Here is a 19,764-nt window from a genome sequence, read left to right as displayed (position 1 = left end):
TATTCGGGATTAAACGGGAACCGTAATACGTTATTCAAAAAGACAGCTTCACAAATTAGCGGTTAAATGAGTGTGTCACATTACATGCCTTTTTTTTTTAACTTGAACTCCTAGCTAGCATTCTATGGGGTAAATGCACCTTTGATTTCTGTTTCTAAACTAAAGAATAGCATGTATGTTGAGCAAATCTTCCAACACAACAGTGAAAATATGTCAATATACTATTTTGGACAATTATTCCTTCAACTGAGAGTGTAGTTTTTATGTATTATGTAATCACCAGTTGTGACCTTTGTTGACTTTCAAAGGGTCTCTGTGTATCTCTGTCACATGTTTTGATCATCCAGACCCAGCCACATGTTCCATATTTCAGTCTGACACACATTTGTTGGAAGCATCACAATCTGAGAACTTGGTGAGGATATATAATATCTGCGTAGTGTTCTTGTTTTGTCCCTCACGAGGATATATAATATCTGCGTAGTGTTCTTGTTTTGTCCCTCACGGTCAGCTGGTCTTTTCCTGGCTATGAACAATGCCACTCAGGCTGTGTTGACAGACTGCCGCCTTGTCAGGCCGCCGGCTCTGATCTCACGGTCTTTTTGTGGCTCCATCTCTCAGGGCAGTGCTTCCCAAAAAAAGCTGCCACATCATGGCCCCTGCACTTTGGTACATTCCCCCCCTCTGATCCCTCTCTTAAGGCCTAAACAGCAGCTGTGAAGATTAGAGAGTAGAAGAGATACTGACATACTCACTTACTGCAGCGCAGCCAGCCAGGAAAGGTCTGGTACAGAGCAGAGAGAGACTCTTACCAGAAGTGAGTGGTTCTTCATTCAAGTAGTGGAGACCGGACACCAAGAAACTTTCAGTTGGACCCCAAATGACCTCTTTGTTGGTGAGATCTCTAGAAACCTCAAAGTGGATTTGTTGGTTTCCTACTGGGATCCAAACTTAGTCAAAGTCAAGTCATAAAGTCGTCCAGAGGTTCTACTTTTAAGTGGACTAATCGCGCCTTGGCCATGAGTTGTTTCGGGTACCGTAGAGAGTTGAGTAAGTATGAAGACATTGACGAGGATGAGCTTTTGGCTTCCCTCAGTCCAGAGGAACTGGCTGAGTTGGAGAAGGAGTTGGTTGATATTGACCCGGACGCCAATGTGCCCATTGGACTCAGACAGATGGACCAGACTGACAAGACGCCGACGGGAACCTTCAGCAGGGAGGCCCTCATGAAGTACTGGGAAAACGAGACCCGCAAGCTACTTGAAGATGAGATGAGTGGGCAAAGCCACAAACCAGTGAGTGACTATTCCTCTCAGTTTGTTTGGTATTTCTTTGCATTGCTTAAATAAAAACATGATTGCTTGAAATATAGAAAACTCACATTGTTTCACTACCTGTTGTATGTATTTCTGAACTATTTTATCGAAACAGAATGATGATCAAGACTATGAGGGTGCTACAGAGAGAATTAGTGAAGCCGAGGATGAAAAGAGGAGGAGCGTGAACCAGAAATGGAGGAAGCTGATGAAGAAGAGGAAGATGATGTGGAAGAGGAAGAGAGTGAAGAAGAGGAGGAAGCCATGACAGAAGAGGAAGAGGAAGAGGAGGAGGTCGAAGATGATGATAAAGGAAAACCGGAACCCTCTGAGCAATCTGGATGGTCCATGCTACAGGTCGACACTCAAACCCTATTAAAACCTCAGAGGGCAGAGCCAATGAGGTTGACTCCTCCTCCTCCTCCGCCCCCTCCTCTGCCAAACACCAACACAACCGGCAACCCCACGGTTGTCAATGACGCTCTTGAAAGAGTCCTGAACAACGACCCAGAACTCACAGAGGTCAATCTCAACAACATTGATGATGCCTCACAGGTACAAAAATACTTTCTGAAAAACATTCCTTCTGTAAATCTTTAACAACAAAATTTAGAACAATAGATCGTAATTACTTCTTGATGATGATGTTAACTGCTTGATGAGTTAATTGCTCATAATTTTAGTTATCTTTTAAAATGTTTTTTAGAAGTTTTAGAAGTAAGTTTAGAGTTTTTAGAAGTATGTACAAAATTGTAGTGATTACATAATTTCAAAATATCAATATATCTTATGATATACATGATAAATAAGCAGTGTCCACGTCCCCCGATACCAAGGGCGAGTCAGAGGAAAGCCCAGAATCACTCGGGAGGTAGATGGTGTTACATGGAACACTATCTCCTCCCTGTGATTCCCAGACACAATCAATGTCACTGGTTGTGTCTGATGTGTGATCAATGGAAGCAGGGTGCCATCTAGTGCTCGCACCTGCAATGGTGCCGGCAGAGCCACCAGAGGGAGCCCTACTTCCCTTGCCCATCTGCTGTCCAGCAGATTCCCCTCTGACCCCGTGTCTATCATGCTGGGGCGTGAAGGGTTAACTCCTCACAAAGGATTGTTACGGGATTCGTGCCGATCTGGGGTCTCTCCGCGTGTGTGTTATGGCCCACCTTTAGCCCAGTTTCTAAGGACGGGCGTTGTAGTTTGACCGTTCAGGGCAGTCCCTCTGCATATGCTCACAAGAGCCGCAGACAAAACACTCCCCGCGGGCCAGTCTCCTTTGTCTGTCACAATTGTACTTTGGCCCTGCTCGTGTCCATAGCCTCCTCAGCAGGGGGAGCTGTAGCCCCACGGGGCCCTCTGGCAGTGAAGCGTGGGGACAACGTCTTATCGGAACCGGAAGGGGGAGGGACGGCTCGTACCCGGTCACGCCCCCCGGCCTGCTCCCGACGATGCTCAGTCAAACGGTTGTCTAAGCGTATAACCAAATCGACAAGCCTGTCAAAATCCCGCGGTTCCTCCTTCGCCAGTAGGTGCTCCTTGAGGACCGGTGACAGTCCATTTACGAAGGCGGCGCGGAGCGCAACGTTATTCCAGCCGGACCTCGCTGCCGCGATGCGGAAGTCGACTGCATACTCGGCTGCGCTACGGCGCCCCTGTCTTATCGACAGCAGCACGTTTGAAGCAGTCTCGCCTCTGTTAGGATGATCAAACACTTGTTTGAACTCCCGTACAAACCCAGTATAAGACGTTAGGAGCCGTGAATTCTGATCCCAAAGCGCCGTAGCCCATGCGCGTGCCTCTCCTCGAAGCAGATTGAAACATAAGCTACCCGGCTAGCATCTGAGGCGTACATGACAGGGCGCTGTGAAAAGACGAGCGAACACTGGATGAGGAAGTCCGCGCACGTCTCGACACAGCCCCGTACGGCTCCGGAGGGCTTATGTAAGCTTCAGGGGATGGTGGGGGGGTTTGTTGAACGACCAGTGGTACGTCTGATTCAGGCCCAGGACCAGCCAGAGGAGGAGCTGCAGCAGCGCCTGATCGTGCGCTTCCACCCTGGCGGCGAGAGCCTCCACTCTCCGATTAAGGAGGATTCTGCTCGGTCACTAAATCCAACCGAGCCGTGAAGGCGGTTAAGATCTGCTGCAGCTCACCCAACACGCCTTGCTGATGCCTGCGCTCCTGGCTCTGCCATTGGCCGTTCACGCTCGAGCTGACGCCCTCGGAATCCATGACGATTGGCCGAGAAATCCTGTTGGGAAGGTGTCGTAGCACGGACCCACAACAGGGGGCGCAAATGAACGGACAATGAGTAAGCCAAAAGGTAACAATTTACTGTTGTGACAAAACACAACTAAATGTACAGAAATTGCAAAGTCAATGAACACCAGGTGACGTGTGGGCAGGCTCGAAGATAGAAGACCCCGACGAGAGAGAGACCGCGTCCCACACGGCCTCCACCACCAATGGTCTGAAGAACACCGGAGCCGCCAAGTCCCGAATCCCCAGGTGACCTCTGTCTTCGGCTGTCGACCCTGGTACTGCTGGCAGAAAGCAGAAAAAAGATGAATGAGTGTAACTCCTTACACTCAGTGGTCTACAGTTTGTGCACAGTAGGAGGAGAACCTCCACCTCCGAATCACACACTCGTGCAGCTCCTAGTGTGTCCACTTATCTGTAGCGCGGTTGTCGTCGTCACGCTCCACGCCACTTCCCAGATAAGGGTGAACACCACAGGATACCGGCTGCAACAGAAATTCAGAATCCTACACAACGTGTTAATCAGCAGAGAAGTGTACCTCACGGTAGTCGATTTCTCGGCGAGGAGGTGGAGTCCCGATCCGGCTTTTAAGATGGTGATGATGATGAACGAGTGACAGCTGGTGCAGGGGATGAATGACAGCTGTCACTTCCTCAGGGTCCGGCGCCCTCTCGTGCTTGGAGCCCGCACTCCAAGCAGGGCGCCCTCTGGTGGTGGTGGGCCAGCAGTACCTCCTCTTCAGCGGCCCACATAACAGACTATGCATGAATCAGGGTCTCAGCATTAACCATAGACAGGATGGGGCGAATCTTCGCTATATTTCCTCCCAAAATTATCTCTCATGGCCTATGTTTATTAGCTCTGTCCACTGTTGTCTTTCTGTTGCTATGTCCCTTTTTATTTAAATGCCATTTTTAGTCACAACTGATGTTCAACCACGTCTTCACCTTCATGATGCTAACACTAGCATGTGGAACGTAGTAATAATGCTGTTTCATCCTCAAACAGCATGCTGGGAAACTGAGTTCCTCAGTGTGTCGTGGCGTCTTGACACTAAGCTGTTTTAATTGTTTCCAGACAAGGTGAATTTTGACCATATTGGTGATTTTAGAATGGGAATCAGTTATTTGAATATTAAGAAACAAAATTATAGTGATCCTGAAGAAAATTTATTTTACGACTGAAGTGGCAGTAAACAAGTATGTTGTCCATAAGGCCAAGGGACATGACTGCAAATAGATTTTTGCTTGTCAGCTCATATTATTTTCAACAAAAGTTAACTACTGAAATGAACAAACAGTTGAGACCTTGTCGCACATTGGAGCGGCTTTTGTCGCCATCTAGGGGGCGATATGAGCATTTCAGGGCTTCTCGTACATTTCCTACTTGAAACTGCAAATTCAGTTTAAAAGGGCTTTTATAAAAAGTCAGAAATGCATGATTTTTTTTTTTTTTTTGCACAGAGAGCTTTGAGCCCTCAGTGTTAGTTTATAAAATTTTGGATTTTAAGAGTTTTGCGCTTCTTGAGTTTTAAGATACGAAAGTTTGCCAGAAGGACGGAAATTCTCCAGACAAGTGCAACTTACAGTTGTGAAAAATTGAAATGGACTAATCCTTTAAATGTTTTAAAAACAAATTTAATTTGATAATATCTATAATGTTAATTTATTAAATCAGTGTTATAGACACTAACATGAAAAATGCTTTTTTATTGCAACTTTGTTTGCAGATCACACAAATGATACAAAGTCTTGAATATTTATCTCTGATGTCCAAGTTGTCTTTGGTTCATTAGGAAGGAATCAAACAGTGCAGAGTTCATGGAGATAATGGCAGCCATTCAGAAAGGTATGTGCACTAAGAACACGTGCATTTTTTTGAGATACGTATGGTGGAACCATATAGGATTTTGTGTGATATTGTCCATATTTTGCTATACGTGTGTGTTCTTTCTTTGTGTGATGCACACGTCTCGGTTGCATCTCCTCAGATGATGCGTCCGTGCTTCAGGAGCTGTCAGCTTGTGCTTCTGCCTTCAGAGAGACAGACTCCAGGGCCGCCTGCCTCTGCACGCCGCGGCTGTAAAACTGCACACAGAGCTCCTGCATGTGGTTCTGCAAGGTGAGACATCAGCACGATCTGCGTGCACGAGCAAAATGAAACACAGGCCCCCAAAGCATATATATATATATATATATATAATATATATATATATATATTATATATATATATATATATATGGAATCACTGGCCTCGGATGATGTTCATTCAGTTGTTTAATTTTGTAGAAAAACAGATCACAGACATGACACAAAACTAAAGTCATTTCAAATGGCAACTTTCTGGCTTTAAGAAACACTATAAGAAATCAAGAAAAAAAGATTGTGACAGTCAGTAACGGTTACTTTTTTAGACCAAGCAGAGGAAAAAAATATGGAATCACCCTGTAAATTTTCATCCCCCAAACTAACACCTGCATCAAATCAGATCTGCTCATTGACATTGACCCTATGTGTCTTTTTGCAAGGAATGTTTTCACAGTTTTTGCTCTATGGCAAGATGCATTATCATCTTGAAAAATGATTTCATCATCCCCAAACATCCTTTCAATTGTCCAAAATATCAACATAAACTTGTGCATTTATTGATGATGTAATGACAGCCATCTCCCCAGTGCCTTTACCTGACATGCAGCCCCATATCATCAATGACTGTGGAAATTTACATGTTCTCTTCAGGCAGTCATCTTTATAAATCTCATTGGAACGGCACCAAACAAAAGTTCCAGCATCATCACCTTGCCCAATGCAGATTCGAGATTCATCACTGAATATGACTTTCATCCAGTCATCCACAGTCCACAATTGCTTTTCCTTAGCCCATTGTAACCTTGTTTTTTTTTCTGTTTAGGTGTTAATGATGGCTTTTGTTTAGCTTTTCTGTATGTAAATCCCATTTCCTTTAGGCGGTTTCGTACAGTTCAGTCACAGACGTTGACTCCAGTTTCCTCCCATTCGTTCCTCATTTGTTTTGTTGTGCATTTTCGATTTTTGAGACATATTGCTTTAAGTTTTCTGTCTTGACGCTTTGATGTCTTCCTTGGTCTACCAGTATGTTTGCCTTTAACAACCTTCTCATGTGTTTGTATTTGGTCCAGAGTTTAGACACAACTGACTGTGAACAACCAACATCTTTTGCAACATTGCATGATGATTTACTCTCTTTTAAGAGTTTGATAATCCTCTCCTTTGTTTCAATTGACATCTCTCGTGTTGGAGCCATGATTCATGTCAGTCCACTTAGTGCAACAGCTCTCCAAGGTGTGATCACTCCTTTTTAGATGCAGACTAACGAGCAGATCTGATATGATGCAGGTGTTATTTTTGGGGATGAAAATTGTACAGGGTGATTCCATAATTTTTTCCTCAGAATTGAGTATTCCATATTTGTTTTCCTCTGCTTGGTCTAAAAAAGTAACCGTACTGACTGCCACAATCTTTTTTTCTTGATTTCTTATAGGTTTCTTAAGCCAGAAAGTTGCCATTTGAAATGACTTTAGTTTTGTGTCATGTCTGTGATCTGCTTTTTTTCTACAAAATTAAACAATTGATGAACATCCTCCGAGGCCGGTGATTCCATAATTTTTGCCAGGGTTGTATATATATATATATCTCAGGTAAAATAAGTATTTACATGCCACCATTTTTCTGTATTTCTAAAGGTGCTGCTGACATGAAATTGTGCTCAGATGTCAGTACCAACCCACTAATACACACATAGAAAAATCCCAAAAGAAATAAGTACAATAATGTTAAATGACAGAGTGAAAAAGTATTAAGAAAGTATGAAGAAAGTAAGAAGAAAGGGAAGTGCAAAAAAAAGACATGGAAGCCAAGATACTAGCTGATATCATACTTACAAAGCAGTCCTGCCCCTTGTCAGTGCAAATTATATCAGCTAGTTCAGTCACAACTGATGGCCTATAAAAAGTTCTCTCGTTACCAAGTCTCACACAGAAACATCTCATGATGGGTCAAAGTAAAGCTCTCCAATATCTTGCAACATTATCTCCATACAGAGGGTCTTCATCAAGTTCAGTACAAAGTATATAAATAATTTCAGTAGCGTGTTCAATATTCTTTCCCCTGTGTCATTCCCATTAATTGCACATAACATAATTTCTGTACTTATTTGTTTTGGTTGCTTTAACATGTGTATTTAAGTCAAACACTTAGGAGCTAATACAGATTAACAGCGCTGAAGTTGGTGTGTTAGTGTGTGTTACACAGAATTTTTGATAGCTGTGTAGAAAAAAAAAACCCTGAAGTATCTGTTAGTAGACTAGAAGAAAATTAGTTGACTCATTGAGTACTAGCAAGTCATAGTCAACTATTATAACTCGTAATCCGTTTGTCTTCTTAGCCATAGTCGTGGTTCAAACCTAGCTGACCTAATTAAACCTTACGTACCGACCGGGCTTTCCGTTCTCAGGGTGCAAGACTACTTTCTGTCCCTAGGGTGAATAAGACGTCTGCGGGTCACAGAGCTTTCTTATCGTGCCCTGTTCTGTGGAATGATCTCCCTGCGTCAATAAAACAGTCAGATTCTGTGGAGATTTTCAAGTGCAGACTTAAGACGCACTTATTTTCCCTTTCATATGGCTAGCATACTGGTACAATTTTGTTTTATGCTTTTTACTCTTTTAATTCATTCATATTAGTAATGAAGCGGGCTGCGGCCTCAACTTACCTAAATTCTGGGTCTTTTAGTGAAGTTTAGGGCTAGTGGCCGGCGATCACCTTAGTATTTCTCTGTTTTTCTTGTTGTTTAATGCTGACAAATTATACAGTATTTTTTGTCTTTCTGATGCCTGATTCTGTTTTTTCTCTCTGTTTAAGGTGCAGCTCCATCCAGAGATGGGAGTTGTATTCATGTTGGCGACCCTTCTGTCCTGTGCCCCAATAGCATTTCTTGTATATTCGTCCGTGAATTGTTCTGTGAATTGTTCTGTAATTTATGGTTGTAGCATGGCCCGGGCAAAGGGTCGCCCCTTTGGGTCTGGTCTGCTTGGGGTTTCTTCCTCAGAGGTAGTTTTTCCTTACCACTGTTGCTTTGGGGGTTGGTTAGACCTTACCTGTGTGAAGCACTTTGAGGCAACTCTGTTGTGATTTGGCGCTATATAAATGAAAATAAATTGAAAAATAAATTGAAATTGAATTACTTGGGTGTTACTGACATCTGGTGAAACTTTCATATCAATAGCACCTTTAGAAATATATTTTTGGAAAAAAGATGACGTGTTCAATACTTATTTTACCCACTGTGTGTGTGTGTGTGTGTGTGTGTGTGTGAATATATATAATATATATATATATATATATATATTATATATTATAATATATATATATAAATTTTTTCAGTTATTTTATTGTTAGTGAACTTGAGTGTCTCTACCTGATAGTTTAATATGTGGTTGTGTAATCATAAAAATTTGCAAAAATTAGTACTTAGAAATCAAGGATCTGGTAGTTTATGCTTCATAGTGGCTCTGATGAGACTAGGGTGATAGGTGGGTATGGAATTGTGAAAGTGATTATATAATATTACAAAATAAAGTTGTTTAATTCTTGAAAAAGTGGAACGGTATGTACAAAAAGTGATAACTACCTGTTATAAATAAGATTTTGTTCCCTGATGATACATTTATAAGACAAATGTCTGGCAGTACTAACACCCACAGATGTGACCCTGGAGCAGCCGACGGAGGACGGGGACACCGCTCTGACTCTGGCGGGGGCTGGCTTGGTGCAAAATGTCAAGCTACTGTTACAGTACGGGGCTTCGCCGCACAACACCAACAGCAGGAACGAGTCTCCCCTATTGCTAGGTATCACACAGACACTGTATTAGCTAGACAGATGCTTGCCGAGCGCAAACCTAGGGGCTCGCAGATTCTACGCCTTAACGAACATGCACATGATCCACTCAGTGTTAATTATCGGTCCAAACATTCCAAGAGAGTCATTACTTAACTATGGATCAGTGGTGTAGGAGTAAAATGTTCTTTCTAGAGCAGAAGAACTCAAACCCCAATTCATGACAGTTCAACGTAGAAAGCAGCACACAGCTAACATCCCCCATGCCAAAAATCCCGTGGGTACTGGTTAAATAAAGTTTAACAGTTACTATGACAATCAGCGATGAGGGTCTTGATCAGCGCATCCTTACCGAATAATAGTTAGCTAATATTAGCTAAGTGAGGCAAGTGTTAACTGTAGGTAGCTAAAGTTAGTTAAACTACAGCTTAAGGCAAAAGCTAAACTAGCTAATGTTAGCAATGATCTGTAGATATTTAACACAGTCTAATTCAGAACCTCCAAAGGTAAGAAAGTAAAGTGAATTATACAAGTTAGCTAATTACATTAGCTTAGTATGGTATCTTTTGGCTTGCACCACAAAATGGACCATATAGACTTGAGCATTGCAAGGACAGAAATGATGCAGGCAACTAACCACATGTTCAACTAAGGCTTGGAAATAGTATGGTCCACTTTAGGGGTGTCTGAAATCATATTACAAGATTCTTACAGGCATGAAAATGGGAATTATATTTACAATTACAAGTAAGAGGATATATAAGGGTGATTGAGAAGTTTTGAGCCTGGCCCAGAAAAGTAGGGCGTGGTTCTACGTCTTTTGTCTTCTGAGAAACCACAAGCCAACTTGTATCAGTGTTTGAACCCACAAACTGTTGTTTTTCCCAGTTTTCAGTGGGGGGACCAAGTCTTATCTAGCTAGTCAGATTTATCCCAACCCCCTGTAATGTGAACCACGACTATGGCTAAGAAGACAAACGGAGTACGAGTTATAATAGTTGACTATGACTTGCTAGTACTCAATGAGTCAACTAATTTTCTTCTAGTCCACTACACAGATACTTCACGTTTTTTTTTTCTACACAGCTATCAATGACAGACTAAAAACAAATTCAATTTAATTTGGAGTGTTCACTGCTTAGATTCAACTTTAGTCATTTATAGTCAAGATTAGTCATCTACTAGCTGAAGACAGATAGAAGCATAGACAATATGGTTTTCAGGATCTGGCGCTAGACCAAAATTTCACTGTTATGGTTCATGAAAATATAGTCCTATCTTTTTAAATAAATCTGGTGACAATTAAGCACAAAACGAACAAATCAAGAGACATAGGTGAAAACACGTCCTTGGCATTGTTAATTTATAAGTTATAAACTCTTCACCTGTCATGATGTGCTACAATATTCTGTGTTTTTCTACATTTTTAGCAGTGAGGCAGCGCTCCTATGACATGGTTCAGTCTCTCATTATGGGAGGGGCCTTTGTGCAACAGGTGTGTCTCCAAAACTGGACCGTCACCCATGAAGCTGCAAAGGTGAACAGTGTAGTCTTCCAAGTGTCTTCTTTTGGTCCTTCTATGCCCTATTCTGATTACTCCTTCCTTCTGATACCTAACACCAGGTGGGGTGTCCAACCATTCTGAGGTTCTTGCTTCGACATGGAGCCAGCGTCAATGTTCGAGACGGCCACGGGGTGACACCTCTGGGGATCGCAGCCGAACACAGCAATGCTAAAGCTTTGGCTATTCTGATACAACATGGTACACTTGACTTTTGTATAATTGTGTTTCAAAGGCCAATTATTGGTTATTAGCTCAAGTGTCAGTACTTGATCTATGGCTACTGTTGTGTTTTTGTGTTCTTCAACTCCAAATTGCTTCCGATGCCAAAATTAACACCTTCCATGGATTTTTATTTTTCCTCCAAGTTCTGGGTTCAAACCTAAGGTGGGCGCTCACCAGTTCTCAACGGGTATTTCTAGGTCACCTTTGGGTAGCAGGACATTGAGATTGTTTACTCTAAAAATTGACCTGAAGAGGGAAAGGCTTTCTGTGTGTAGTACCTTTGTTAAACACTAGGGGACTGTAGAGGATGTAGCCTGGGATAGGTTCCAAGCCCAACTCACGATCTTCGAAACAGTTGTATTGTACACCTGTTTTAGCAAGCTTATATCAATCACAGCATATCTCAGTGATAGATAGGAAGGTATGTACAGCTACAAATATCCCATAGATACTGAAATCATGCTCCCAAAAATAAATAAATAACTTAAACGTTTCAAAGTGCCCTGCTTTTGTACCTGTTGCTTAAAATGGAAAGAAGCTGCTGCTGGCCACACCCCTCTTCTTTTGTATATGGGGGTGTTTTTCTGTTTGTTCTGGAAATGGTTGTACAGTAGTTGAGGTCTTGCTTTTCCCATCACTAAAATAATTTTCTCCTTCAACATGTCCGTGCTTGCCCAACAAGTAGGTCATATAGACGGTGGAGGGTCCTTGACCAATAAGTGCTCAATGTCTAGATGAAAAAAATCAACAGCTGGGTCGCCGTCTCATTAACGCTGACAACATGCTCGTATCAACATCCTTTTTTCCGAGGGTGGAATCAGAAAGAGGCGTTGGTGATTGAAATGGTCTCTTTCCACGCAGACTGTATGGATTTGTCACATAGAGCAAGTAGGACGTCTCTGACCTATGTCACAGAATTGTATAATGTCAGTTTCAGAACTGAAATTTTGCATATTGTAAGAGAATTTCTACCTTCAAAGTGATAAACCTATGAGACTTGGGATTTTCAAGATGAAATCTCAACCATATTTAACTGTAAAGGATAGGCAGAAACTGATTTTACACAATCGAATAGAAGAAGTAAGCCCTACATAGGCCACGAGGACCACTGGAACTGGTTCCTACGTCCATATTCCATAATGGAAAGCAGACAGTCTATGACTCTCCTTGAATGGGATGCCAGTCCAACACAGATCACTTCCCCACCCAAGGCTTGTGCTCATTTACAGCTGAGTGGACTGAGTTAATACAGATGTAGCGTCTTCTCCAAAGACACAGAGAGGAACCAAACTCAGGTCCACATATTGGTAACCCACCTCTTTATTCCACTTATCGACGTACTCTACTTTAAACAGAATAAGCAGGAAAAATTGATTGCTGAATTGATGACCAGATGGTTGGACTTATCAGACCCTATTTTATGTTTCTTATGTTCTCCACTAGGTGGTGACGTGAATGCCCAGGCCAACAATGGAGACACAGTGCTGTATGATGCTACTGGATCTGGAAACCTGGACTGTGTCAATTTGCTCCTGGAGCATGGAGCCAACCCAAATGTAGCCAGCTACGCCTGCCAGCTGCCCATCCACAGAGCTGCTTATGAGGGACACTTGCTGTGAGCTGAGCTGAGCTGAGCTGAGCTGAGCTTCGCGATCTCACCGAAATATGGGAATGTAGTCATGTTAAGCACATCTAAGAATATCCAAAGTCACATCCCAGAAAAGAAATCGCTCTGACACAAATTGCCTGCCATTTGGTCACATTTAACAAGACACAAACAAGTCTCTCTCCACCTTCACTGCAGGGATTTTCACAAAGACCTCTCTGTCCGTCGCTGTCAGTCCCACCACTGAACGACACTGTGTGGCTCAACCCACAATTATTTCAAATCCTGTTTTCTCCGTCCAGATTTTGTTTTTCACTGCTGCTGCTGTCCCTCAGATCCTGTTTGTCTCTCATTCTCGCTCTCTTCCTCTGAACAGTGTCCTGAGGACTCTCATCCCCCTGACTACAAAGAAAGCCATCCGTCTGTCCGGCCAGAGTCCTGTCCATTCAGCCGCTGACGGGGGCCAGGCCGAGTGTCTGGAGTTGCTTATCCAGAAGGATTTCAACGTCAATGCCCTGCTGGAAATGCACATCTCTGGTAGCATATCATGCTAGAGTTTGTCTGTTTGTTCCCTACACCTCCCAGGGGCTTTAGTCAATTTCTAATAAGCTTTACATCACTCATCTTCAACCGCTTATCCGGGATCGGCTTGCGAAGGAAACAGCTCCACTAGGGGAACCCCAGACTTCCCTTTTACAGGCCACACTGACATGTTCCCAGGCCAGTGTGGAGATATAATCTCTCCACCTAGTCCTGGGTCTTCCCCGGGGGCCCCTCCCAGATGGGCACACGTGGAACACCTCCCTAGGGAGGTGCCCAGGGGGCATCCTTACCAGATGCCTGAAACACCTCAAATTTTACATGTGGATGAGCTAACCCCAGAATTGCCCTTCAAGGGTTTGGGTTGGCAAACGTCAGCTCCAATGTCCACCAAATTTGGCACACATATATAAATGGGCTCTGGAATTGCCCAAGCAAGACCAAATGTATCAAAGGTCAACAAGTGGAGTTAAGTTCATTGGGATCAATAGGTAAAAAATTTGTTTTTTCATTCTGATTTCCAACACATAAGGCACACATATGGAAGTGGGCTCTGAAATTGCCCAGCAAGGTCAAATTTGCCAATGCTTAAACATTGGGGCAAAATGTCATGTCTGCTTTTCCAGGTACTTGTGCTGATTTCTTCCAAAGTTGGTATACCAATGTAGGTTGACTCCAAAATTGCCCTTAAAGAATGCATTTTAGTAAAAAGTCAAGGAATTTGATTCTCAACCCAATGTGGCACACACTTAAGTGGATTCCAGAACTGACCTATTAAGTCAAGGTTATTGAAGTCAGATGTCAGCTTGTCGGAACCCTTACCATCTTCATGTCTTTGGTTACTAGAATTGTCACTTCACAAGTTTTAGATTTTTTTTTCCAGTTAGCCCAAATAAAGGACGAAATAAAGGTGACAAACGTTTTCCTGTGTAATTTCAATATCATTTTGCTCTTCCTTATATCATCATCTTCTTCTTCTGGCTGCTTCCGTTCAGATTTACCACAGCAGATCATCCATCTCTTTATCACCCAGTCATATGCATCTTCTTCTGTCACACCAACCATTTGCATATCCTCTCTCATCACATACAAAAACCTTCTCTTTAGTCTCCTTCTTCCCCTTTCCTTGGTGGCTCAATCCTTAGCATCCTTCTCCTTATATATCCTGCACTCCTCCTCTGCACATCCCCAAACCATGCCATTCACTTCCATCTTATGCTTGCTTTCATTCCCCTTCTCTCCAGTGTGTACCTTCACCTTTCCAGGCTCACCTCAGCCTGCTCCCTGCACTCACGATAGATCATAATGTCATCTGCAAAACATCATACTTCATGGAAATTCCTGTGTGTATAAGTAGGTTTAAGATTCTTCTATTTTGTGTTTCATACTCTCATTTAATGACTAGCATCCTGACTATCCATGTTCATGATTATGGCTTTTGACAACTCTGCTACGACTTTGTTCCAGAGAACTACGGGGACTTGAGGAAAACGCCACTGTACTTCACTGTTACAAATGATGATGTAATCTGTGCTGAGATGCTGCTGGCAGCTGGAGCAAATACTGACCTGGACCCACTAAGGTGCATTCTGGTGGCCATACGAGCTGAGAGGTTCGTATGTGGGAGTGGAATGATGTGTAGTTGCACTATGTGATATGGACGCGGCAATGACCTTTCGCCCTGTGGCTTGGTTATGTGTCCAGTTATGAACTGGTGCGTCTGCTGCTGTCCTACGGCGCCGAGGTTAATTGTTACTTCAGAGTGATCAGTGATACCATCTTCCCTACGGCCTTGCAGTATTGCCTGAGAGACCATGCCATGCTGCGATTGCTGCTTAACAATGGATATCAAGCCGATAAGTACAAATTATATTTTATAAATAACGTAGGAAAAAGGCATTCAAATTCTCCAGAAGACGTTAAAAAAGAACTCTGGCATGTTGTGCATTTAACATCTGCATTATTGTCTTTGTAGATGTTTCCACTGTTGTCATGGTAACAACAGGGAAGTGGACAACACTTGGAGTGAGCGCCATGATCAAGCCTACCAAACTGACACACAATCTAAAGTCATTTCTGTAAGAACCAGTACTTTTGGGTTTGGTTACATCACTGAAAAACTAAAATCTGGTATCTAATACAACCTATTGTGTGTATGTTGCTTTAAATGGAAATGAGCTTCTCCCGGCTGCTTCTAGACTTAAATTTTGCTGGAAGCATTTGAGTTTTTAGATATACAGACAAAACTGTGTGACAGGAAATACTGGTGCAAAGTTGACACTGGGTACAAAAGGGGTTGGATGTATCATGTTTAATTGATTAGCGACAACCTGTCAGGAAACGCAATGCATGGTGGCCACCAAAGCTCCCTGAGGTGAAGCAGTTCAACAACAAAGTGAGGTTTCATATTTTTCCACGAGTGATTTCATTTAAAAGTTGTTTTCTATTCACTTTCATTGTGTATATTATGCATTTAATGCCCAGATAACGATCCAGACAATGACCCAGATCTGGTGGACAAAAATGTATTTTTGAGCAGAGATGGGTAACTAGAGTGGACAAATGTTATATCTGTGGGGTAGAGTGAGAATAAAAACTAAATTATAGAGGAGTAGAGGTGGGCGATACCGGGAATTTTGGTATTGATCCAATACCAAGTAAATACAGGCCCAGTATCAGCAATATTGACACCGATACCGATTTCATATTTAAGCTTCGTAGATCCAAAGGATCCAAAAGACCTAGGATAAAAGTTCGCCAAACATTGTACGTGACAACAAAATACTTTATTATCACAATCAACATTTTTGTTTAAAAAAATATCACTCAACACAACTTAAAACAAAATCTCCTGAGGTAGAGCTGACAAACCACAATACAGACAGAGAGTAGACTTTGATCAATCTGTGTGCGCAGTAGTCAGCGTGTGCGGGAGAGAAAAAAAGCTTGAGTATCGATCGTTTTACACGAGGATCATTCAGTATCAATACCAGCGTTAGTATCGATATTATCGATATTAGGATCGATCCGCCCACCTCTATAGAGGACAGCTGCTGCTATTAACAATGGAGAACAGCACATTTAACATCAGAATCAGAATCGAATTTATTGCCAAGTAAATTCTCACATACAAGGAATTTGATCTGGTGTCACTGGTGCATAAACAACAATAAAGTAAAAGGGGGAAAATAAAATACTTATGTAAGAAGGAATAGGTACATATACAACAATAAAAAGAAAAGGGAAAATACTTTGTAAGAAGTAACGAGTCAAATAGACAAATGGGCAAAATTATATTTACTGTCAAATAAATATAGTGGAATGGGGCTGTGCAGGCATGCAGATGTACAGTACCTTTCAGTCCAGGCATGATCAGTCTGTACTTTATGGGTGTGGGGGGGCAGGGTAAATGGGGGTCTCTGGCATTACTATAGCAGACAGAATTAAGCTGTTTTTGTGTCCTGATGGACACAAAAACAGTCTGCCAGAGGGGTGGCAACAAAAGGTTTGTGTCCTGGTTGAGAGGGATCGGCCACTGTCTTCCTTGCTCGCCTCAGGGCCCTGGAGGAGTACAGGTCCTGTAGGGATGGCAGGCTGCAGTCAGTCACCTTCTCCACTGCGTGGATGATATGTTGTAGTCTGCTCTTGTCCTTACCCATGGCAGCAGTGTACCAGATGGTGATGGAGGAGGAGATGATGGACTCAAAGAAGGCAGTGTAGAAGTATAACTGTAGAACATTTTAAAAAACGTAATAAATCATGTATTCAATAATCGCCCAGCTTGGGGTCCACTCAGTCCACAGAAGATTTTATGCTGGCTACCATAGCTGTATGAAATTGGAAAATCTATAGATCTATTTTTCTTTTCTCCTGTTGAATCTCTTTCAGTTCTGTGAGTTTGTGTCGGTGTCGTGGCTCGCACACCTGGTGGGCGGCCTAGTGATGATGTTCCTAGACTACGTGGGTCACGTTAGCATCTGTTCACATCTCAAACGCATCCTGCAGACGAGGCCAGAGTGGGATGAAATTTGTGACATACTGGGTAAAACGACAAAAGAATTACTGTGTGCACAGTAGTTGTTTGGTTTAAATGTATGTTCACTCACCAGCTACTTTATTAGGTACACATTCCTAGTACTGGGTTGGACCCCCTTTTACCTTCAGAACTGCCTTAATTAAGGCCTTAAGGTATTGGAAACATTACTCAGAGATGTTGCTCCATATTGTCATGCAGTCGTCTATTCAACGACTCTGCCCCTCCTCTTCTGACCTCTGATATCAACAAGTCATTTTTGTCCACACCACTGCTGCTCACCAGATATCTTCTCCTTTTTCAGACCATTCTCTGTAAACCCTAGAGATGGTTGTGTGTGGAAATCCCAGTAAATCAGCACTTTCTGAAATACTCAGACCAGTCTGTCTGGCACCAATAACCATACCACATTCAATGTCACTTAAATCACCTTTCTTCCCCATTTTGATGCTCAGTTTGAACTTCAGCAAGCCGTCTTCACCACATCTAGATGCCTAAATGCATTGAATTGCTGCTATGTGATTGGCTGATTAGCTATTTGTGTTAAGCAATTGAACAGGTGTACCTAATAAAGTAGCTGGTGAGTGTATATAATCATTTTATAATCAACAGAAGAGAAAAATAAGTCTCCGTCCTAGCTGTTCTTCCACAAATATTAGCATATTGATCAGTATCCCTGGTATTTATATTTGTGTATTTGTATTTATATTTATATTTGAAAACTGTTGTTACTTTCACTTTTTATACTCTGTGTGCTTCTTACCCTGTGCGCTGCTATACAATGTTGTTGGAACCTCATTTTCCAGGAGGGAGTCTTCTCAAGAGATTAATAAAATTCTAATCTAAGAATTCATCAGTGAGGGTTTTTTAGGGATCAAAATGTAAATTCGGGCTTAGCCACTGAGTTTTAATACAAAATAAATGTCTGTTTTTGTCTTTCCAGGTAAACCGCGGTCTTTGCAGCACTTGTGCCGTTTGGTAATCAGAGGTCACATGAAACTCAGGACGCTAAATGACCCCAAAGCCATGGCTGCTGCCCCCTTTCCTCCGCGACTGAAGAGCTATATGACCTACGCCGAGTATGACCCGTGCCTCTGATTGAAAAAACAAACACGACAGTCTTTGTATAGTTTCTCTGAAAGTTCCGTTGTATTTTTGCACAGTTTCATATGATGTCTGTGACTATATAATCGCGAGAATTTCTAATATGAATTTGTGTATTTCATTTGGTTTGTTTAGCATGTGCACCATCTTGCTATTGTGGTTGCAATGACACAGCTAATAATACAGTTAGCTTGCTAACGTGCTAAGTGAAAAGTTAATCATGACAATGCTAAACTGATAAAATGCTAAAAGCTAAACACAACCACTAACTGCTAACTTTTATTACATGCAATTCTTTGTAGAAGTACCATATATAGAGCCGTAATTAAATATTTTTGGACATGAAGAAACAAAACTAAACAAAAACACAACAAAAACTGTTTTGGCTTCAGATTTTTAGCTCAGTGGAGCACAATCAAACCAATCAAGTTTCAATCTGTAGTCACTTGAATACCGTGTTTAAAGAAGTTCAGACGTGATTGAAGCTGTTAAGACTACGAATACCCAGAAATTACTGCATGCTATCAAAGATGTTGAGAATTAGGTTTTGGCGGCCATAACTATTATATATATGTAGAGAAGAAGTGACTATGGTGCTTCAAAACGTGCACCATTTTGCTATTCGGGATTAAACGGGAACCGTAATACGTTATTCAAAAAGACAGCTTCACAAATTAGCGGTTAAATGAGTGTGTCACATTACATGCCTTTTTTTTTTAACTTGAACTCCTAGCTAGCTACATTCTATGGGGTAAATGCACCTTTGATTTCTGTTTCTAAACTAAAGAATAGCATGTATGTTGAGCAAATCTTCCAACACAACAGTGAAAATATGTCAATATACTATTTTGGACAATTATTCCTTCAACTGAGAGTGTAGTTTTTATGTATTATGTAATCACCAGTTGTGACCTTTGTTGACTTTCAAAGGGTCTCTGTGTATCTCTGTCACATGTTTTGATCATCCAGACCCAGCCACATGTTCCATATTTCAGTCTGACACACATTTGTTGGAAGCATCACAATCTGAGAACTTGGTGAGGATATATAATATCTGCGTAGTGTTCTTGTTTTGTCCCTCACGAGGATATATAATATCTGCGTAGTGTTCTTGTTTTGTCCCTCACGGTCAGCTGGTCTTTTCCTGGCTATGAACAATGCCACTCAGGCTGTGTTGACAGACTGCCGCCTTGTCAGGCCGCCGGCTCTGATCTCACGGTCTTTTTGTGGCTCCATCTCT

General features: G+C 42.1%; 2 protein-coding genes across 2 annotated transcripts; both read left to right on the top strand.

The window, feature by feature from the left end:
• The first annotated feature begins 179 nt into the window (after positions 1–179).
• Positions 180–1,695, top strand: LOC117504485 (leiomodin-2-like). The gene is made up of 4 exons (XM_034163947.1): positions 180–441; positions 485–1,295; positions 1,432–1,544; positions 1,674–1,695. Exons 2-4 carry the CDS (start codon positions 1,020–1,022, stop codon positions 1,693–1,695), a joined length of 411 nt encoding a protein of 136 aa, XP_034019838.1. The 5' UTR covers positions 180–441; positions 485–1,019.
• A 20-nt stretch (positions 1,696–1,715) lies between these two features.
• Positions 1,716–19,763, top strand: LOC117504484 (ankyrin repeat and SOCS box protein 15-like). The gene is given in 15 exon segments (XM_034163946.1): positions 1,716–1,871; positions 4,657–4,661; positions 5,357–5,427; positions 5,570–5,635; positions 5,638–5,700; positions 9,290–9,466; positions 10,886–10,992; positions 11,079–11,217; positions 12,685–12,856; positions 13,224–13,384; positions 14,855–14,999; positions 15,092–15,247; positions 15,363–15,465; positions 17,276–17,429; positions 18,364–19,763. Coding segments are annotated over 15 exon segments (1,830 nt in total). The 3' UTR covers positions 18,519–19,763.
• Position 19,764: the final 1 nt, after the last annotated feature.

Source organism: Thalassophryne amazonica, chromosome 22 (assembly GCF_902500255.1).
Source record: "Thalassophryne amazonica chromosome 22, fThaAma1.1, whole genome shotgun sequence".
NCBI lineage: Eukaryota > Metazoa > Chordata > Actinopteri > Batrachoidiformes > Batrachoididae > Thalassophryne > Thalassophryne amazonica.
This window is presented reverse-complemented; position numbering and strand designations above follow the sequence as displayed.

Coding starts and splice junctions, on each gene's coding strand:
- LOC117504485 (XM_034163947.1), top strand. CDS start 1,020: ATGAGTTGTTTCGGGTACCGTAGAGAGTTGAGTAAGTATGAAGACATT. Junction 1,296..1,431: donor GTGGGCAAAGCCACAAACCA/GTGAGTGACTAT, acceptor TTATCGAAACAG/AATGATGATCAAGACTATGA. Junction 1,545..1,673: donor ATGAAGAAGAGGAAGATGAT/GTGGAAGAGGAA, acceptor TCCATGCTACAG/GTCGACACTCAAACCCTATT.